General features: G+C 45.6%; 1 protein-coding gene across 1 annotated transcript; it reads left to right on the forward strand.

Annotated features, from left to right (window-relative positions):
* Window positions 1-254: 254 nt before the first annotated feature.
* LOC118088374 (neuritin-like) lies at window positions 255-10,864 on the forward strand. The gene is made up of 3 exons (XM_035121976.3): window positions 255-911; window positions 2,511-2,673; window positions 10,320-10,864. Exons 1-3 carry the CDS (start codon window positions 869-871, stop codon window positions 10,543-10,545), a joined length of 432 nt encoding a protein of 143 aa, XP_034977867.3. The 5' UTR covers window positions 255-868; the 3' UTR covers window positions 10,546-10,864.
* Window positions 10,865-15,353: the final 4,489 nt, after the last annotated feature.

Genomic DNA, 15,353 nt, shown 5'->3' on the forward strand with positions numbered 1-15,353 from the left:
CTGGAGTACCCCTTCTGTCATATGAGAAAGAAAGTCCCTCTATTCTACTAGCCAGGGACACGTGTGCCCTGGCTAGTAGAATAGGGTGTGAATTGGAGTGAGGGGTCTGTGGCCTTTCTGATGTTGCTAGTCCGGATTTTAAAAATATCCGCCCAGATTTCCACTTCAAATGCTTCAGGCTTTTGAAGCATCCTCTGCGCACAGTTATTTGGAAGGGAGCCCTACTAGGACCGAGCGATTCCTAGGATTGCTTTGCCCACATGCAGCCCGAGAGAGAGAGAGAGAGAGAGAGAGAGAGAGAGAGAGAGAGAGAGAGAGAGAGAGAGAGAGAGAGAGAGAGAGAGAGAGAGAGAGAGAGAGAAAGAGAGAGAGAGAGAGAGAGCTTCACTCTGCAAGCGTCAAACTAGCCCCTTCGCACATCTGCTAAACACAAAAGCATGGCAAGGGACAGACCCCTCTGTTTTCTCCCCCGGTAAGCGTGGTGACTGCGCCTTCCTGGACTAAACCACCTTTCTCGGCAGGGGGAGAAGAAGGGAGAAAGGAGAAAGGGTCTGGGCTCCCGGGAGGCAGCTGGAGGGAAAGAAGTGGCGTCTCCAGATGGACTGAGCAGACTCTCCCCGGGAGGGCGCGGGAGGAGGGAGCTGAGCACTTGCAAGGCTCGCCGAGCGCCTGAGCCAGCTGAGCCCTCGAAGTTACCTCGGCGATCGCCTGCGCCGACTTGCTTCCTCACCGGGAGGAGGAAGGCTAAAGAGGCGCCTGTGGGTGCTGCTGGTGGGGGAATGGGCTTCCTGGGGGCATGCTGTTGATGTCAGGGGTGGACTCCAGCCGGAGCCCCTGAGCAGGGCGGCGGCAGCAGGAGGCGGCGGCTATGGGACAGCGAATGGGCACGGCGCTCCTACTCGTCGCGCTGGGTGAGTACAAGCCTTCCCAGCGTAGGGGTCGTGCTTCGATTTGGAGAGGGTCCGGTCCAGATCATGGTGCTTGGTATTGGTAACAAGCCCAGCTGAAAGTCTTTTCCCTTCATCCCGGAGGTGCGCACCCTCTACCAGTTCTAAGGGTTAGTTAGCTACCGTCTCGCATTTCTTTTAAGCCTCCGTCTGCTTTGAACATCGGTAAAAGAGGACATAAAATCTCGGAGTAAAATAAAAAAATTCCTTCAGTAGCACCTTAAAGACCAACTAAGTTTTTATTTTGGTATGAGCTTTCGTGTGCATGCACACTTCTTCAGATACCTTCAGATGCATGCACACGAAAGCTCATACCAAAATAAAAACTTAGTTGGTCTTTAAGGTGCTACTGAAGGAATTTTTTTATTTTACTTCGACCCAGACCAACACGGCTACCTACCGGTACCTGTAAATAAAATCTCAGCTGTGCCCTAAGTAGGTTGCCAACTGGCAACAGGCAGTGCTCCTGTGTCGTTATTAACAACAACCTTTCAGGCAAAAAATTAATACACCCCCTCCCCTATAGAGAGGAAATTATGGGACAAGCTTCCCCTGCTAAATGTCTGCAACTTGTTAAATGCATAGGAGCTCAGGGCAAGCTCCAGTTATAGGCATATTTGAATACTTGGCAGCAGCTCCAGAGGAAACATCACAATGAACAGGTCGTGTATTAGACATGTATTCATGGGCTAGATGGCTCTGTTGGATAGAGTGTGGTGCTGATAATGCCAAGGTTGCAAGTTTGATCCCTGTATGGGACAGCCACATATTCCTGCATTGCAGGGGGTTGGACTAGATGATCCCTAGGGTCCCTTCCAACTCTACAATTCTATGATTCTGAACTCACTTTGTGAGGTTCTGCAAATGCAGACAACCAAATTCAGGGCAGGTCACATTTCGCCTTCCACTGTAAATATTTCTCACCTACATTTTTATGCTGCCTGATCTCCAAAGAGTTCAGGGCAGAATTAATGGTCCCCTTTCTGCCATGTTATCCTCACAACACCTCTGTGAGGCATGGGCATAATTGGGGGGGGCAGTAGGGCAACTGCTTCCCCCTAAATCAAGTACAGTAAATCAATTAAAAATTTTTTTTTAACTAACCAAGGTTCTGCCCACCCTCAACATATAGCATGTTCCCTAGCATAAATCCTGGCTATGTACACCTATGCTGTGAGGTAGGTTAGTTTCTAAGAGGCAGCCCAGATCCTCAGCTTGCATCAAGACCCCCCAAGTGTAAGTACCTGCACACTATCAGCAACTTCATGCCGGCTCTCATATGATGCCTATTAAACAGATCCAAACCTTAGGGAAGGAGGGTTGTTCAAAGGCATTGGGTCTGAATCTGAAACGAGGGTGCCTGAAGGAGATTCCTTGCATCATGAGCTGTTTGACAGGGGAACAAACTCCACCAGAAGGTGGCAGACTGTGCTTTTAAGCAGAGGTTGGATGGCCAACCTCCATTGCATTGCAGGGGGTTGGACTAGATGACCCTCGGGATCCCTTCCAACACTATCATCCTATGATGCTATTAAGTTACATGGATCCCCTTTCCATTTGCAGGGTACCTGCTCAGGTCACTGACTGCAGAAGCCCAGTGTGAAAACATTTACCAAGATTTATCTGACTGCATCTTAAAACTAGGAGAAAATATGGCCAGCTATGAGGAAGAAGAGGAGGAGGAAGATGAAAGGGACCAGATGCAAGGACTGTCTGCTGTCTGCGGGTGAGCATGCACATAACACCATCCATCCATCGCTGACACATCTTGCTTACAGATTCAGTGCTACTCTCCCCCAAATCCTGTTCTCCACTGTGAATTTTGGTGTCAGTATTCCCCAGATATTTTCTAAATACTCCAAATATAGACCTCTCCCATAATTAAGTGGGTGACTCTGTACCTACTCCACATCTAGGACAGGAAAATGAGACTCCACACAGACAGTAGGTACATTTTCCTGCATATCCAGGGGCACCACCGTAGCTCAGTGGTAGAGCAGTCTGCTCTGCATGCAGAAAAGCCCCAGATTCCATCCCCAGCATCTCTAGGTAGGGTTGGAAAGACTCATTTAAAACCCTGGAGAGCAGCTGGTGGTCAGTGTAGACAATACTGAGCTTGATGGACCAATGGTCTGATTTGGTATAAAGGAGATTTGTGTGTTCTTACATTGGCTTGTTTAATATACACACGGATGTCTTGAGAAAAGAGCATGGGTATAACTGCTCCATCTGCTATGTGCCCGTTAGGCTGAAAGGAAGCATGTGGCATGCCTTCCGCCCAGAGAAATTGGGGTCAGGGAGCCTTGCGATTCGATGCACACATCCCAAATCTCACTTTCCCCCTTCTAAGGTTGTTAGGATTTCTGCCCCCTTCACAGCACTCTGATGGGTAAAGGAGGAAAGGTGTTTCCCTCTGATCCTGTTTATCCCCTCCTGGACTGCTTCAGCGGCACATGGGGCAGACTAGTCCCTGATAACTTTGCAACCCCATGCCCACCCCCTGTTGTGGGATGCCTATAAAGCATAGCCCAGGGGTGGCAGCCCTCAGGAATTATTATCTGAGAAGGAAGAATTGGTGGCCTGAGGAGATGTTGAAGGAAGAGGGAGGAGGATCATGCCTGAGGAGATTCCAGAAAGATTGGGAGAGGAATGGAGAGCATATAGAAAAGGAGGAAAGGAGAAGGAACCACAGAGAGACCAGCTGCCATGTTCTACCCTCACAGAGGCTTGAGGCCTCCACCAGAGGCAGAGATATGCCTGAGAAACATTCAAGAGTGCATGCAAACAGTCGCTCTTTTCCAAGTGGGATCGAATCACACACACACTGGCAAATTCAGGTTGCACAATTAAAGCAGACTTGGAGCTCTTGGGCAACAAACCCGGTTCTCCAAAATAGAAAATTGCACTGGAAAGTGTGGGATAACACTTGTTTTGACGCTGCAGTTTCATGCACACCGTACATGTCTTGTTCTTCCCTTCTTTCCAAGCCCCATTAAATAAATCCTAGCTCTTGCCATCTCACTCCATCCTGCTTTTACTAAGTTGCTCATTGCCCCCCCCCATTGCCTGTTCTCAGGAAAAGTGGGGCTGGGGGCATACACACTGTTTTGGGGATCTGACACCCCCCTCCCCAATTTGGAATAATAATAATAATAATAATAATAATAATAATAATAATAATTTATTATTTGTACCCCACCCATCTGACTGGGTTGCCCCAGCCACTCTGGGTGGCTTCCAACAGAAATATTAGAATACACTAATTTATTAAAGATTAAAAGCTTCCCTAAACAGGGCTGCCTTCAGATGTCCTCTAAAAGTCTGGTAGTTATTTTTCTCTTTGACATCTGGTGGAAGGGTGTTCCACAGGGCGGGTGCCACTACCAAGAAGGCCCTCTGCCTGGTTCCCTGTAACTTGGCTTCTTGCAGCGAGGGAACTGCCAGAAGGCCCTCAGCACTGTACCTCAGTGTCCGGGCAGAGTGATGGAGATGGAGACACTCCTTCAGGTATACTGGACCGAGGCTGTTTAGGGCTTTATTATTTATCTTTTATCCCTCTGCAGTTGAGAGGAGACTTCAGGGGAGAGGGAGATTTAAGTTGGGATAATGGCATTGGGCGCTGTGGGTTAAACCACAGAGCCTAGGGCTTGCCAATCAGAAGATCAGTATTTCGAATCCCTGCGGTGGGATGAGCTCCTGTTGTTCGGTCCCAGCTCCTGCCAACCTAGCAGTTCAAAAGTACGTTAAAGTGCAAGTAGATAAATAGGTACCACTTCAAGCGGGAAGTTAAATGGCGTTTCCGTGCACTGCTCTGGTTCGCTAGAAGCGGCTTTGTCATGCTGGCCACATGACCTGGAAGAAGCTGTACGCCGGCTCCCTTGGCCAATAATGCAAGATGAGTGCCGCAACCCCAGAGTCGGTCACAACTGGACCTAATGGTCAGGGGTCCCTTTACACTTTACCTTTAATGGCATTGGCAGAAGAAGGGGTCCAGGTTGTCCCTCAGTGGCTTATCAGGATAATAGAAGCTAGGAACTACGCCTTGCCTTGCTGGGATGATGCAACACGCATGTCTAAAGTCCTCTGCATCTGTTCTTTTCCATTTAGAACGTTTCTGTGGTGTGTTTTTTTATCATTTCCATTGTTTTATCTGTTTTTATAATTGTATTTTCTATAGTTGCATTCTATAGCTGCATTGGGGCCTTATGGTGATGGGTGGATGAGAGAGCTTGCAAACAAACAAATAAAACATATGGTAACCATTATGGATAGTAATAATCAATGAAATGCACTGATTCGGGGCAGAGGCCTAAAAAAGGCACAAGTCAGTCTTGAATGCATTTGTCCTTTTCAAGGAGGGGCAGCTTCAAAGTGAGAAGCTTGAGGTTAAGGTGGATATATGCAGCCATTTGTTTACTTGTAATCAAATCAGGATAGATGGGAAGGCAATCAGGTACCAAAGCATCAAGCAGCTCAGCCTGGAGCAGGTCTGGGCCTGATTAAAAGCAAGCAAGGGAGATGGAGGAGATAAGTTTGCTGAGATAAATGGGTGCCATTGTCCAGGAATGCAATCAAGGAAGAGGCGAAGCTCTGGGAAGGCATAAAACCAGATAGCCCCCCAAAAGGAAAGATGCTGAGATTGGAAAGGCAGAAAAAGCAATAAATAAGAAAAAGGAGAAGCCAGATTAGGGAGAGGGCAAAGACATATTGTAGGGTTGGGCAGGAGGTTAATAAAGGAGACAAGAAAAGTATTGGAGGAGGAAAGATGAAGGGAAGATGACCTCTAAGGGGCACTGCGCCTAAATTGGAGTTTGAGCCTTGGGAATAGTCATTGTAATAATATTGCACGCTACCCCAATCTCTGAGCAGTTTGAGGTTCCAGGCGCTCATCCAGGGTTTGTGTTTCCTTTGGAATGAGGTACAGCAGAGTCTATGGTGTCTTTATGATCTATGGTTTATTTACACATATCTACAACCTGAGCCTACAATGGAAGGGTTCCAAGCATTAACAAGAAGGTCTTGCTTCTCCCATAGCCACAGCCTTGGATTCCAGCAGAAATCAGGCATGGTTCTGTCTCCCAGCTGCCCGCCTGCCCGCCTGCCTGCAGCCTTGCTTCTACCTCACACACCTTAACTCTCAGCCCTGGTCTTTGTCTTTCTAACTACCAGCGAGTTGAGGGACAGCACAGAGCCACTTCCTTTGTTACCTTAATGGCCTGTACCTCACTAGGAAGCTAGCCTGGCTATTCGAGGAATTGAATCCATGCTGGATCCAGGAATTAGAAGGGGGCGCAGGCATACAGCCTACCCCCTCCGAATTCATAATTATAATATTTGTAAAGAACTTTCAAGAGTTCAAAGTGCTTCTCTCTCTCTCTCTCTCTCTCTCTCTCTCTCTCTCTCTCTCTCTCTCTCTCTCTCTCTCTCTGCCTTATAGCAAGTTGGACTATGTATTGATGTAGTGGCTCTCCAAGGTTTTAGGCCGGTGCCTTTTCCAGCGCTACCTAGAGACTTTGGAGATTGAACCCTAGGATATAAGATGCTGTACGGCCTTTCCCTTTCTTACAACAACTTTGCAGAGTAAGTCAGTATATTAGCCTCCATATTTATTTCAAGTGGAGAGGAATGAGGCTGAGAGAGTCAAACTGGGAGCTTCCGATTTGTAGTTCAGTTTCTTAATCACTGCAAGCAAGCAAGCTCAGCCACATACCAGATTCTTGCTGCTGTTTTTAAACCCCAATTTCTAACTCTCCGTAGTATAGCTAAAGGGCTGCTCTGGTTCTCCCTAGTAGTGATCCCCAAAAATTCTCCCCCTCCCACACACTTTTGCTCATTTTCTTGGGAGAATTACCTCACTGAGGTAGTAATATAAAACTTTGTATCTGGGCTGTACAACTTTAGATTGCAGGTGAGGGTTCCCATGGTGATGGTATGGGGTGATTTAATTTGTTCAGATGCAACCCTAACTGCACTTACCTGGGAACAAGCCCCCCCCCTTTCGCAACAAATCAGTACATATACAACAACAGCTTATACAGAATCAACCATGTTTTAAGAATTAGGAAATGGAACCAGATCAGGGCTGTATACATATATTTAGAGGTTCTGTGTGCTTACCCTGTACACATGTGAAATTTAAGGTAAAGGTAAAGGACCCCTGACAGTTAAGTCCAATTGTGAACGCCTCTGGGGTTGTGGCGCTCCTCTTGCTTTACTGGCCAAGGGAGCCGACATTTGTCTGCAGACAGTTTTTCCGGGTTATGTGGCCAGCATAACTAAGCCACTTCTGGCGAAACCAGAGCAGTGCACGGAAACGCCATTTACCTTCCCACCAGAGCGGTACCTTTTTACCGTATCTACTTGCACTTTTTTGGCGTGCTTTCGAACTGCTAGGTTGGCAGGAGCTGGGACAGAGCAATGGGAGCTCACCCCGTTGTGGGGATTCGAACCGCCGACCTTCTGCTTGGCAAGCCCAAGAGGCTCAGTGATTTAGACCACAGCGCCGCCCTAGAGAACCTCAACTTTTATTGAAATTTCTAGCCTTTAAGGATTATGAAGTTGGGTCTGAAAATGTGTTCACCACAAATGATGAAATATGGGGAAGACGCATTTTATTGGATTGGAAACCAGGGCTTCAGCACTCTGCCTATCCATATCTTTGCCCCTTCTCATGAATTGGAGAAGCAGAATTAATGAAGCAAACTATATGAGCATATGCAAGCCTTAATTAACATCCTTTATACAGACCATTGGATTCACATTTTCTTGATGCGGAGCTAGGTTTTCTTGTTTTGTTTCGCTTTAATGCAGAATATACACAACCTATCATTGTGCTGCAAGACCTGAGTTACTGTCATCCTGGATCTGCCCTGCCATTTTTTCCTGCTATAATGGAATTAAAACAATACTGTCTCCCCATGATGTTCCTGTTCCATGTTTCCCTCTCTCTGCTAGTGAGAAAAGACTGGTCAGTGACAGATATGGAGATCGTAATAACTGATGGCTCGGAAAGCAGTCTGCTATGAAGTTGATTGTATTTGTTGTTTGGTTTTTGTTGTGCAACATTCCCCCAGAGTCCAACACTGACAGGTCATGTGATTATGGCCTGTGTTTGTGAACAGATGGAGGCTGCAAAAACCGAGGCATGCTGGGGATTGTGATTACCCAACTGAGGTGGGGAAGGGTGGGGGGGGGGAGAAAGAGTGAAGAGAAACAAATACAGTACACACAAAAAATGTCCTTCAAAGTAGACACTTCAGTTTTCAGGCCTCGCTCTTCCTGCCTTTGTTGAAGTCAGATACAATTTTTAGCTGTTAACGCACTAAATTTCTCCTTTGCCCCCTGCAATTATGCAGTTGCAGGTTTCAGAGGCAAGGCTTGTTCTAAGGCGAAATGAGTTTACCTTGTTTGGCAGCAGCTTCTCTCATTATTATCTCAGGACATTTATTCTGCCACAATAGTTCTATTTAATGAGCTCTTTACAGCTGGCAATCAGATAAATGTTCTCTGAGATTTTATGCACACAGACACAAACACACACACACCAGCCTTGTTTCATTATTGTGTAAGGATGCCTTGGACAAAAGATGCTTTTCGTATAACCAGGGTCCGCTTAGGGCAAAATGCTCCACTTATGTGAGAAAGACTGGTGGGTTTTTGGTGGGTGTGTTTGGCAACATGTCATTAATGCAATAGTTGTGCATTAGTGATGGATTTATAGTGGACCACCCACACATTCAGCTTTATTAGATGTTCAGTAGCGACACTTCCCCAATGTTACCACCTTACTGCTTTCTGGAGAGGCACTCTTGTGCAATAGCACAACGAAAGTGGAGCAAATACCCTTGCACATTTGTGGTTACAGGATAAAGTTACAGGATTCCAGCTGGACACTACAGGACATGCACCGATTGCAAACAAAGCAGGATGCCCACCGAGAAACGGTTGCTGATGGGTGGGGTATAAATAAATAAATAAATAGCACAAATAGCACTGAAAGTGAGATCACATATAACCTCACTGATACAATCATGGGCACAAATCATGAATGCACAATAAAAAGGACGTCTGGAGGGACCCATTGTAACATTACAATCAAACATTTCCAGAAGGAAAATGTTTCAGCAAGGCCAGAAAAAGGATACAATTCACTTTCACAGTGAAGCTATTATAGTAACAGCCTAGCAAGGGAGTACAGTCGGGACTCTGTCCTATGTCCCGCTTCCGCCCACTTTTTAAAAATCCACTATAGCTCAAGCTATTTAGTCTGGAATCCATGTATTCATTGGAAGAACTGGAATTGGTTAACCAACAATTTAGTGTGCACCCTGTTTTGAGTGCCTGTAGTGGGGTGGGGCCAGAGGCAAAAGTGGGTGGAGAAACTGATGTTAATTTTACATGGTAGGCTAGTTTGTGCACTTATACACCCCTCTCTAGCCAACAAGAGGCATTATCAGCATTCAAAGACACATTCTAGCCAGGCAAAAACACTCAAGGAGGGTATGGAGCAGGGCCAGCTAGAGAGGGTGGCTGGAGAGGAGGTGAGGCCTGGAGAGAGGTTTGGAGGACCACATTCATTCCCAGGACCTGAAGGTCTCCACCCTTGAGCTAGCTCAACCTTCTCAGGGTATCCTATCCTGTATGAAAACTGCTTAGGCACCCTGAAATTTGGTTCTTTCAACATCCATCCTAATGTTTCTCACTTAGGCTGCTTTCATATGCACAAAAGCAAAATGTTAGGTATCCTAGGAGTTATTCAGGAAGGACTGCCTATAGAAGAACTTGTTCCTATGGGGATAAACTTGGCACAGGAATCATGAATTCATATTCATGGCAGCCATGTGAGTATATCACAGAAATGCTGCTGGACTTGGATTGTCCCTTTTTTCTTGCTCTAAGGTGGACAGAATCACATTGAGAAGGCTAGAACTGTGCCTACTCTGGTCATAACCAACCAACCAACCAACCAACCATCCAAACAAACAAACAAACTATTCAGGGTTTATGTCAGGGGTGGATATAACCTCTTTGAGCCAGTGAACATTTTGAGTGCCATGGGTGCCAGTCACAAAATGGCTGGCATTGGGGTGTGGCTTTACACAAAATGGCTGCTGTAGGGAGCATATGAGAGAGGCCAAGCCAAAGCAAACAGGAATTGAGCAGAAAGAGCAAGATGCCTTTTGTGGCTTGTGGATTTTTGAGGGGATATTTACTGAAACATTTCATGGGGTCCCATAAGAGCTATTGGTGAGCACCCACAGGCACTGCATTGATGATCCCTGCTATATGTTCTGCTTTACAAATAAGAGATTTCTAACTGTGGCTTCCTTGTTTTATGAAAAGAAACTAACTCTTCTCTTTCTCCTGCTACAGATATTGGGAAGAGTTTCACACCTGTGCCGTGGCTGCCCTTTGGGAGTGCCAGAGGGAGGCAGCAACTATCTGGGAGATGTTGAGAAAGGAATCTAGGAAAATCAAATTCCAAGGCAGCCTTTTTGACCTCTGCGCCTCCAGCAACTCCCAGAATTTCAGCTCCTTGCAGATTCCATCTATTTCGCTGTTAAGCATCACTTTGATGGTCACTTGGCTTAATTTATAAAGGGAACCACTCCACATATGTACATATATTTATTTCCAGATCTTTGATAAATACTGTTAGGGGTTTTGTGTTTGTTTAGTGAATGCTTGCTTACATTATAAATATGGAGGGAAATCCACTGCATTTTCCAGTGATCTGGGTTGTCAAGAACAAGCCTGGCAAGTGTTCCAGTTTGACTTTGCCCACAAGAAGTTGCTTGTGAATCTCAGCTTTAAATCACTGAACTTGGAGGAAATGGCAGCACAAGCGAAGGGGCACCCCTACTTTCCTTATTTTGGTCTGCTGTTTTGGATGTTCTTTGATAAAACTACCAGTCAAACTATTGTGTTGATCTCTTCCCACACAACCATTCCTAAGGACAGTATCCTGGACAACCTCCTAGAACAGTAAATACAGTGGTACCTCGGGTTACAAACGCTTCAGGTTACAAACGCTTCAGGTTACAAACTCCGCTAACCCAGAAATAGTACCTCTGGTTAAGTACTTTGCCTCAGGATGAGCACAGAAATCGTGCGGTGGTGGGGGCGGCGGGAGGCCCCATTAGCTAAAGTGGTGCTTCAGGTTAAGAACAGTTTCAGGTTAAGAATGAACCTCCAGAACGAATTAAGTTCTTAACCAGAGGTACCACTGTATTGGGGAACTAAAAAGGGCAGTTTGAGCTCTTAGAAACCCACCAGGAACAGATTTTCCCAGAGATACAAATTCAAATGGTTGCGTTCCATCTCTGGAACAATCCCCAAAATGTCTACTGACACTCTGCCGTTTTAATATGCTAATCAGGTTACACACCTGTTTGATTTATTAAGGTGTTTTTTGGACAAATGATTGCACAAGAATGGTAAGATAAATGGCACTATATTATGTTGGATTGTGGTTTCAGGTGCTGATCAAGAGCTCTGACCTAAAGCTGGTGGATAGAACCTCAGGGCTACATAAAAATATATGGGCCTTCTAGCATCTTGTTCTTACATTGGCCAGCCAGTTGCCTATGGGAAGCCAACAAACAGCACCTGAGTGCCAAAGAAGGAACTCATGCTGGCTTTGCACATATTTACAAGCGATCAATCTAAACTGTCAATCCTCCTCCCGAAAACCACTTTTTCTTCATTTCCCAAGATGTGATGCAAGAAAAGAGTAAGTACTGTCAGTGCTTCCGAAACTGAGGGATATGTCTGAACGTGTTTGAGGTCGAGAATGATCTCCTGCAATTTGGCAGTATTCCAGTCCTGTTAGCAGAGTAGTTGTGCGTACCATACCTGTTGCTCTAAGACCCATTTGAGTTTCTCCACCTCTCTAGCATAGTATAAACCAGCAGTGGAGAGCCTCAAGCTTATGAGCCTAATTAGGCCCGCCAAGCCTTCTTGTCTTTCCTTCCAGATGCAGCTTGAATGGCAAGGTTTCAAAGGAAGATTGGCGTTCAAGCCTTTGAAATATTGACTTCAAGCCCCGTCTGCAAAAATGCTCCTGATTCTTCCTTTGAAGTGGATTCACCTGACATCATATGACATCAAGCCCCCTGCTCATGTGGCAAAGTGACCCACAGTGTGTGTGGGAGTTTTGGATCTAGCCTGCTGGCCAGATCCAATCCCCACCTCTGGTGTTAACCATGCTAGCCAACCCACCAGCCTCCAGCCCAATTGCTTGTAGCCCCTTCCACACTCCATCTATCAATTTGTAATGAACATATGAGTCAACATTTCCCCATTTGGCCCATTATGGTCTACTCTTGACTGGCAGTGGCTCTCTAGGTTCTCCAGAAGTTTCCCACCACCTGCTACCAGAACCCTTTACCTAGAGACAACATGGGTTGACCTAAAACCATTGGCATGTAAAGCATCTGCCCTGCTCTTAATCCAATGGCTTTCCTCATTTCTGCCTGCCAGTTTGGCATAGCTATTACAGGCATAGGAGGAAGGTTAGAATGGAGGTGGGGATTGGTGACAGTCTCATACTGAGCATCATGCACAGCTACAAAGTGCCGATGGCCACCGCCAGCTGAGGACTAGTGAAAGATGGTGAGAGCAGCCGTGTTTGTTTATTCACGCACCCCCTCATCCATGTCTAAAGCAGCATCTACAGGAAACCTGGTTTTTAATCACAAAAGGCACATCCAAGTTGGGGGAGCAGAACCCTCTCCTATTTTTCCTCCCTGCATGGTGTTGATCCTAATGCTTTTCTCCCCAGCCCAGCTCACTCACTGTGTCAGAGCTAGGCTAGGAGAAAAGTGATTAAGAACATAAGAAACCTACTAGATCAGACCAAAGGCTTCTCTAGTCCAGAATCCTGTTCTTACAGTGGCCAACCAGATGCCTATGGGAAGCCCCAAAGCAAGACCAGGGCACATGCTGACTTGTGACTCCAAACGACTGGTACTCAGAGGCATAGCACTTGTGATGCTGGAGGTAGTACAATGGTTTGTAGCCATTGGTAAGCTTTGGCCTCCGTGAATTTGTCTAACCCCCTTTGGAAGCCATGCAAGTTGGTGGCCATCACTAGATCTTGTACTTCCTTCAAGAATGCAGTGAAGTAAGGAAGGCGAGGGGGTGAGTTCCAACCCCCCTCAATCAAGCATGGCTTTTGTTCTGAAAAGCTGATAGCCCCCCCCCCTCATTAGACATTGTGGGCTAGAAACATGTGATTGAAGAAACATGGCTTCTCTGTTGCACTTGACTTTAAAAAAGCAGAAACAGGAGGACACCCTGGTTCCATCCATCCAGAGACATTTTTTGTGGAGGGTGGGGGGGACATCTGGAATATGACACTGCTTAGCATTGTAATTCTACTATATTATCTCTTGCTCTTAAAAATCCTAGTTACAGGTAGGTAGCCGTGTTGGCCTGACGTAGTCGAAACAAAATAAAAAAAATTCCTTCCAGTAGCACCTTAGAGACCAACTAAGTTTGTCACGGGTATGAGCTTTGAAAGAATCTGAAGTGTATCTGAAGAAAAGTACGAAAGTATCTGAAAAAGTATCTGAAGAAGTGTGCATGCACACAAAAGCTCATACCAATGACAAACTTAGTTGGTCTCTAAGGTGCTACTGGAAGGATTTTTTTCATTTTGTTAAAAATCCTACTGTGTCCATTTACACTGTCAAATGCCACATCCCACTTTCCCTAGAAATCAAAGCGCAAATCACTTGGCTGGGCAAGGCTACTCCCTGTCTCTGACCCACCACCAAACAAAATTTAGCTTGAGTTCACTGGTGGATGATGCACTAGAAGCAGCTGTTGCAGAAACATTCTCTGGGAGCAACCCCTCAAGTGCCTACATCAGACCAGGTTCATTAAGAAAGGGAAGCCATCTGCCATTTATTTGCTCTGTGGCAGTGCAGAGGATAACTGCTCTCACTTTCTTATACACACAAACACACAGGAGACTGGGCTTCACGGGATCAAGATGATAGAAAGCAGATTCACAGAACAAACCCTTATATGTCTAGTCAAAAGTAAGCTTCAGAACTCAAAATCATTTAGGAACAGGCTGGCACCCAGGTTTGTTCTGCATAAAACAGCAACAAACATAACAAGGATAAATTAACTCTCCTATATGTATACAACATAGAAATGGAAGTATTTTCCTTTCTGATTACAGAACCATGGAATTGCAGAGTTGGTACCCTGAGGGTCATCTACGTAGTCCAACCCCCTGCAATGCAGGAATCTCAATGAAAGCATCCATGAAAGATGACCATCTATCTTTGTCCACAATCTGAGCACCTACATGGTTTATTTTTCACTTGTGTTCTTTCTCTGAAAACATTCCTGCATTTCCCCATTTCCATCCCTGGAGGCTTCCCTACTGGCTCTCAGGAGCATTTCCTTGAGTGACATGGCAGGGGACATTCTGTTTGGTTCTTCCAAGGAACATCTTACAAAGTTCCAGTTCTCTGGAATTTTCTGTCTGATTTTTATCCTTCTCTTGACATTTCTCACTACCATTTGCTGGCAAGGCAGAATCTGCATGCTCTTCAGGAAGAGCAAATTGGAGACTGTTCAGCAGTGAGGGAAGGTATTATATGCATGCTGAGAAAAGTACTTTATACATGTCTTTCTTTATGAAAGTGTGGTGGAAACATGACATGGTAGGGGTGTCCAAAGGAGAAATGAAGGTAGGAGACTAAGAATAACTGCAATCATGTTTTTCTGCTTATGCCACTGCTTACCCCCAATAACAGTTAGTGATAACCAATTGAAAACAATAGTCTGATTCTCTCTCACTCAAATGCACACATATTTCATTTTCTCAAAAGAAGAAGTTTCTAGCCCTCATGGTTGCAAAGATATGCTTGAACATGTATATGGTCAAAATGCATGCTGCAGTATCCAAAAGTCAGAGGGCTGGTTCAATATGATTGTTAGTGACTTGGGAGCAGCGTGCCTATCATTGTGTATAATTCTCTGCCCCCTTTCCTGACATGCAAAACTAAACAAATTATGCAAAATGGTTAAAAATGGCAGAATTATACAAAATATCTGTATTTCCTCTGTTTTCAGACATTGCAGAATCCAGCTTTCTGTGGTTTTGAATTCTGTAACTAAAAAGGCACACAGCCTGCGTACAAGTTCCAATTAGCACTTGAAGCAGATTTCAGGTTAAATGGCTGGGTATGACATTTCGAAAAGGAGACCTTCCATAGGCTTCGGAGTCCCAGCATGCACCTGTGCATTCTGCACAATGCCTAGTCCAGCTCAACTGGCCTGCCGGGGCTTCCACCATTGCTGTTTTAGGACTGTATTAAATGCAGGGCTTTTCCTTCTCTCCCCTGCTTTGAGTGTGTTGACCTTTCCGCCAAAGCAGCAGGAGCA

The sequence above is a fragment of the Zootoca vivipara genome, chromosome 7 (assembly GCF_965207765.1).
Source record: "Zootoca vivipara chromosome 7, rZooViv2.hap1.1, whole genome shotgun sequence".
NCBI classification, from domain to species: Eukaryota; Metazoa; Chordata; class Lepidosauria; order Squamata; family Lacertidae; genus Zootoca; species Zootoca vivipara.

Excerpts from the sequence above, each read along its gene's own strand:
- LOC118088374 (XM_035121976.3), top strand. The coding sequence starts at position 869 with ATGGGACAGCGAATGGGCACGGCGCTCCTACTCGTCGCGCTGG. Across the intron at positions 912-2,510 it reads GCTCCTACTCGTCGCGCTGG|GGTACCTGCTCAGGTCACTG; the intron begins GTGAGTACAAGC and ends TTCCATTTGCAG. Across the intron at positions 2,674-10,319 it reads GGACTGTCTGCTGTCTGCGG|ATATTGGGAAGAGTTTCACA; the intron begins GTGAGCATGCAC and ends CTCCTGCTACAG.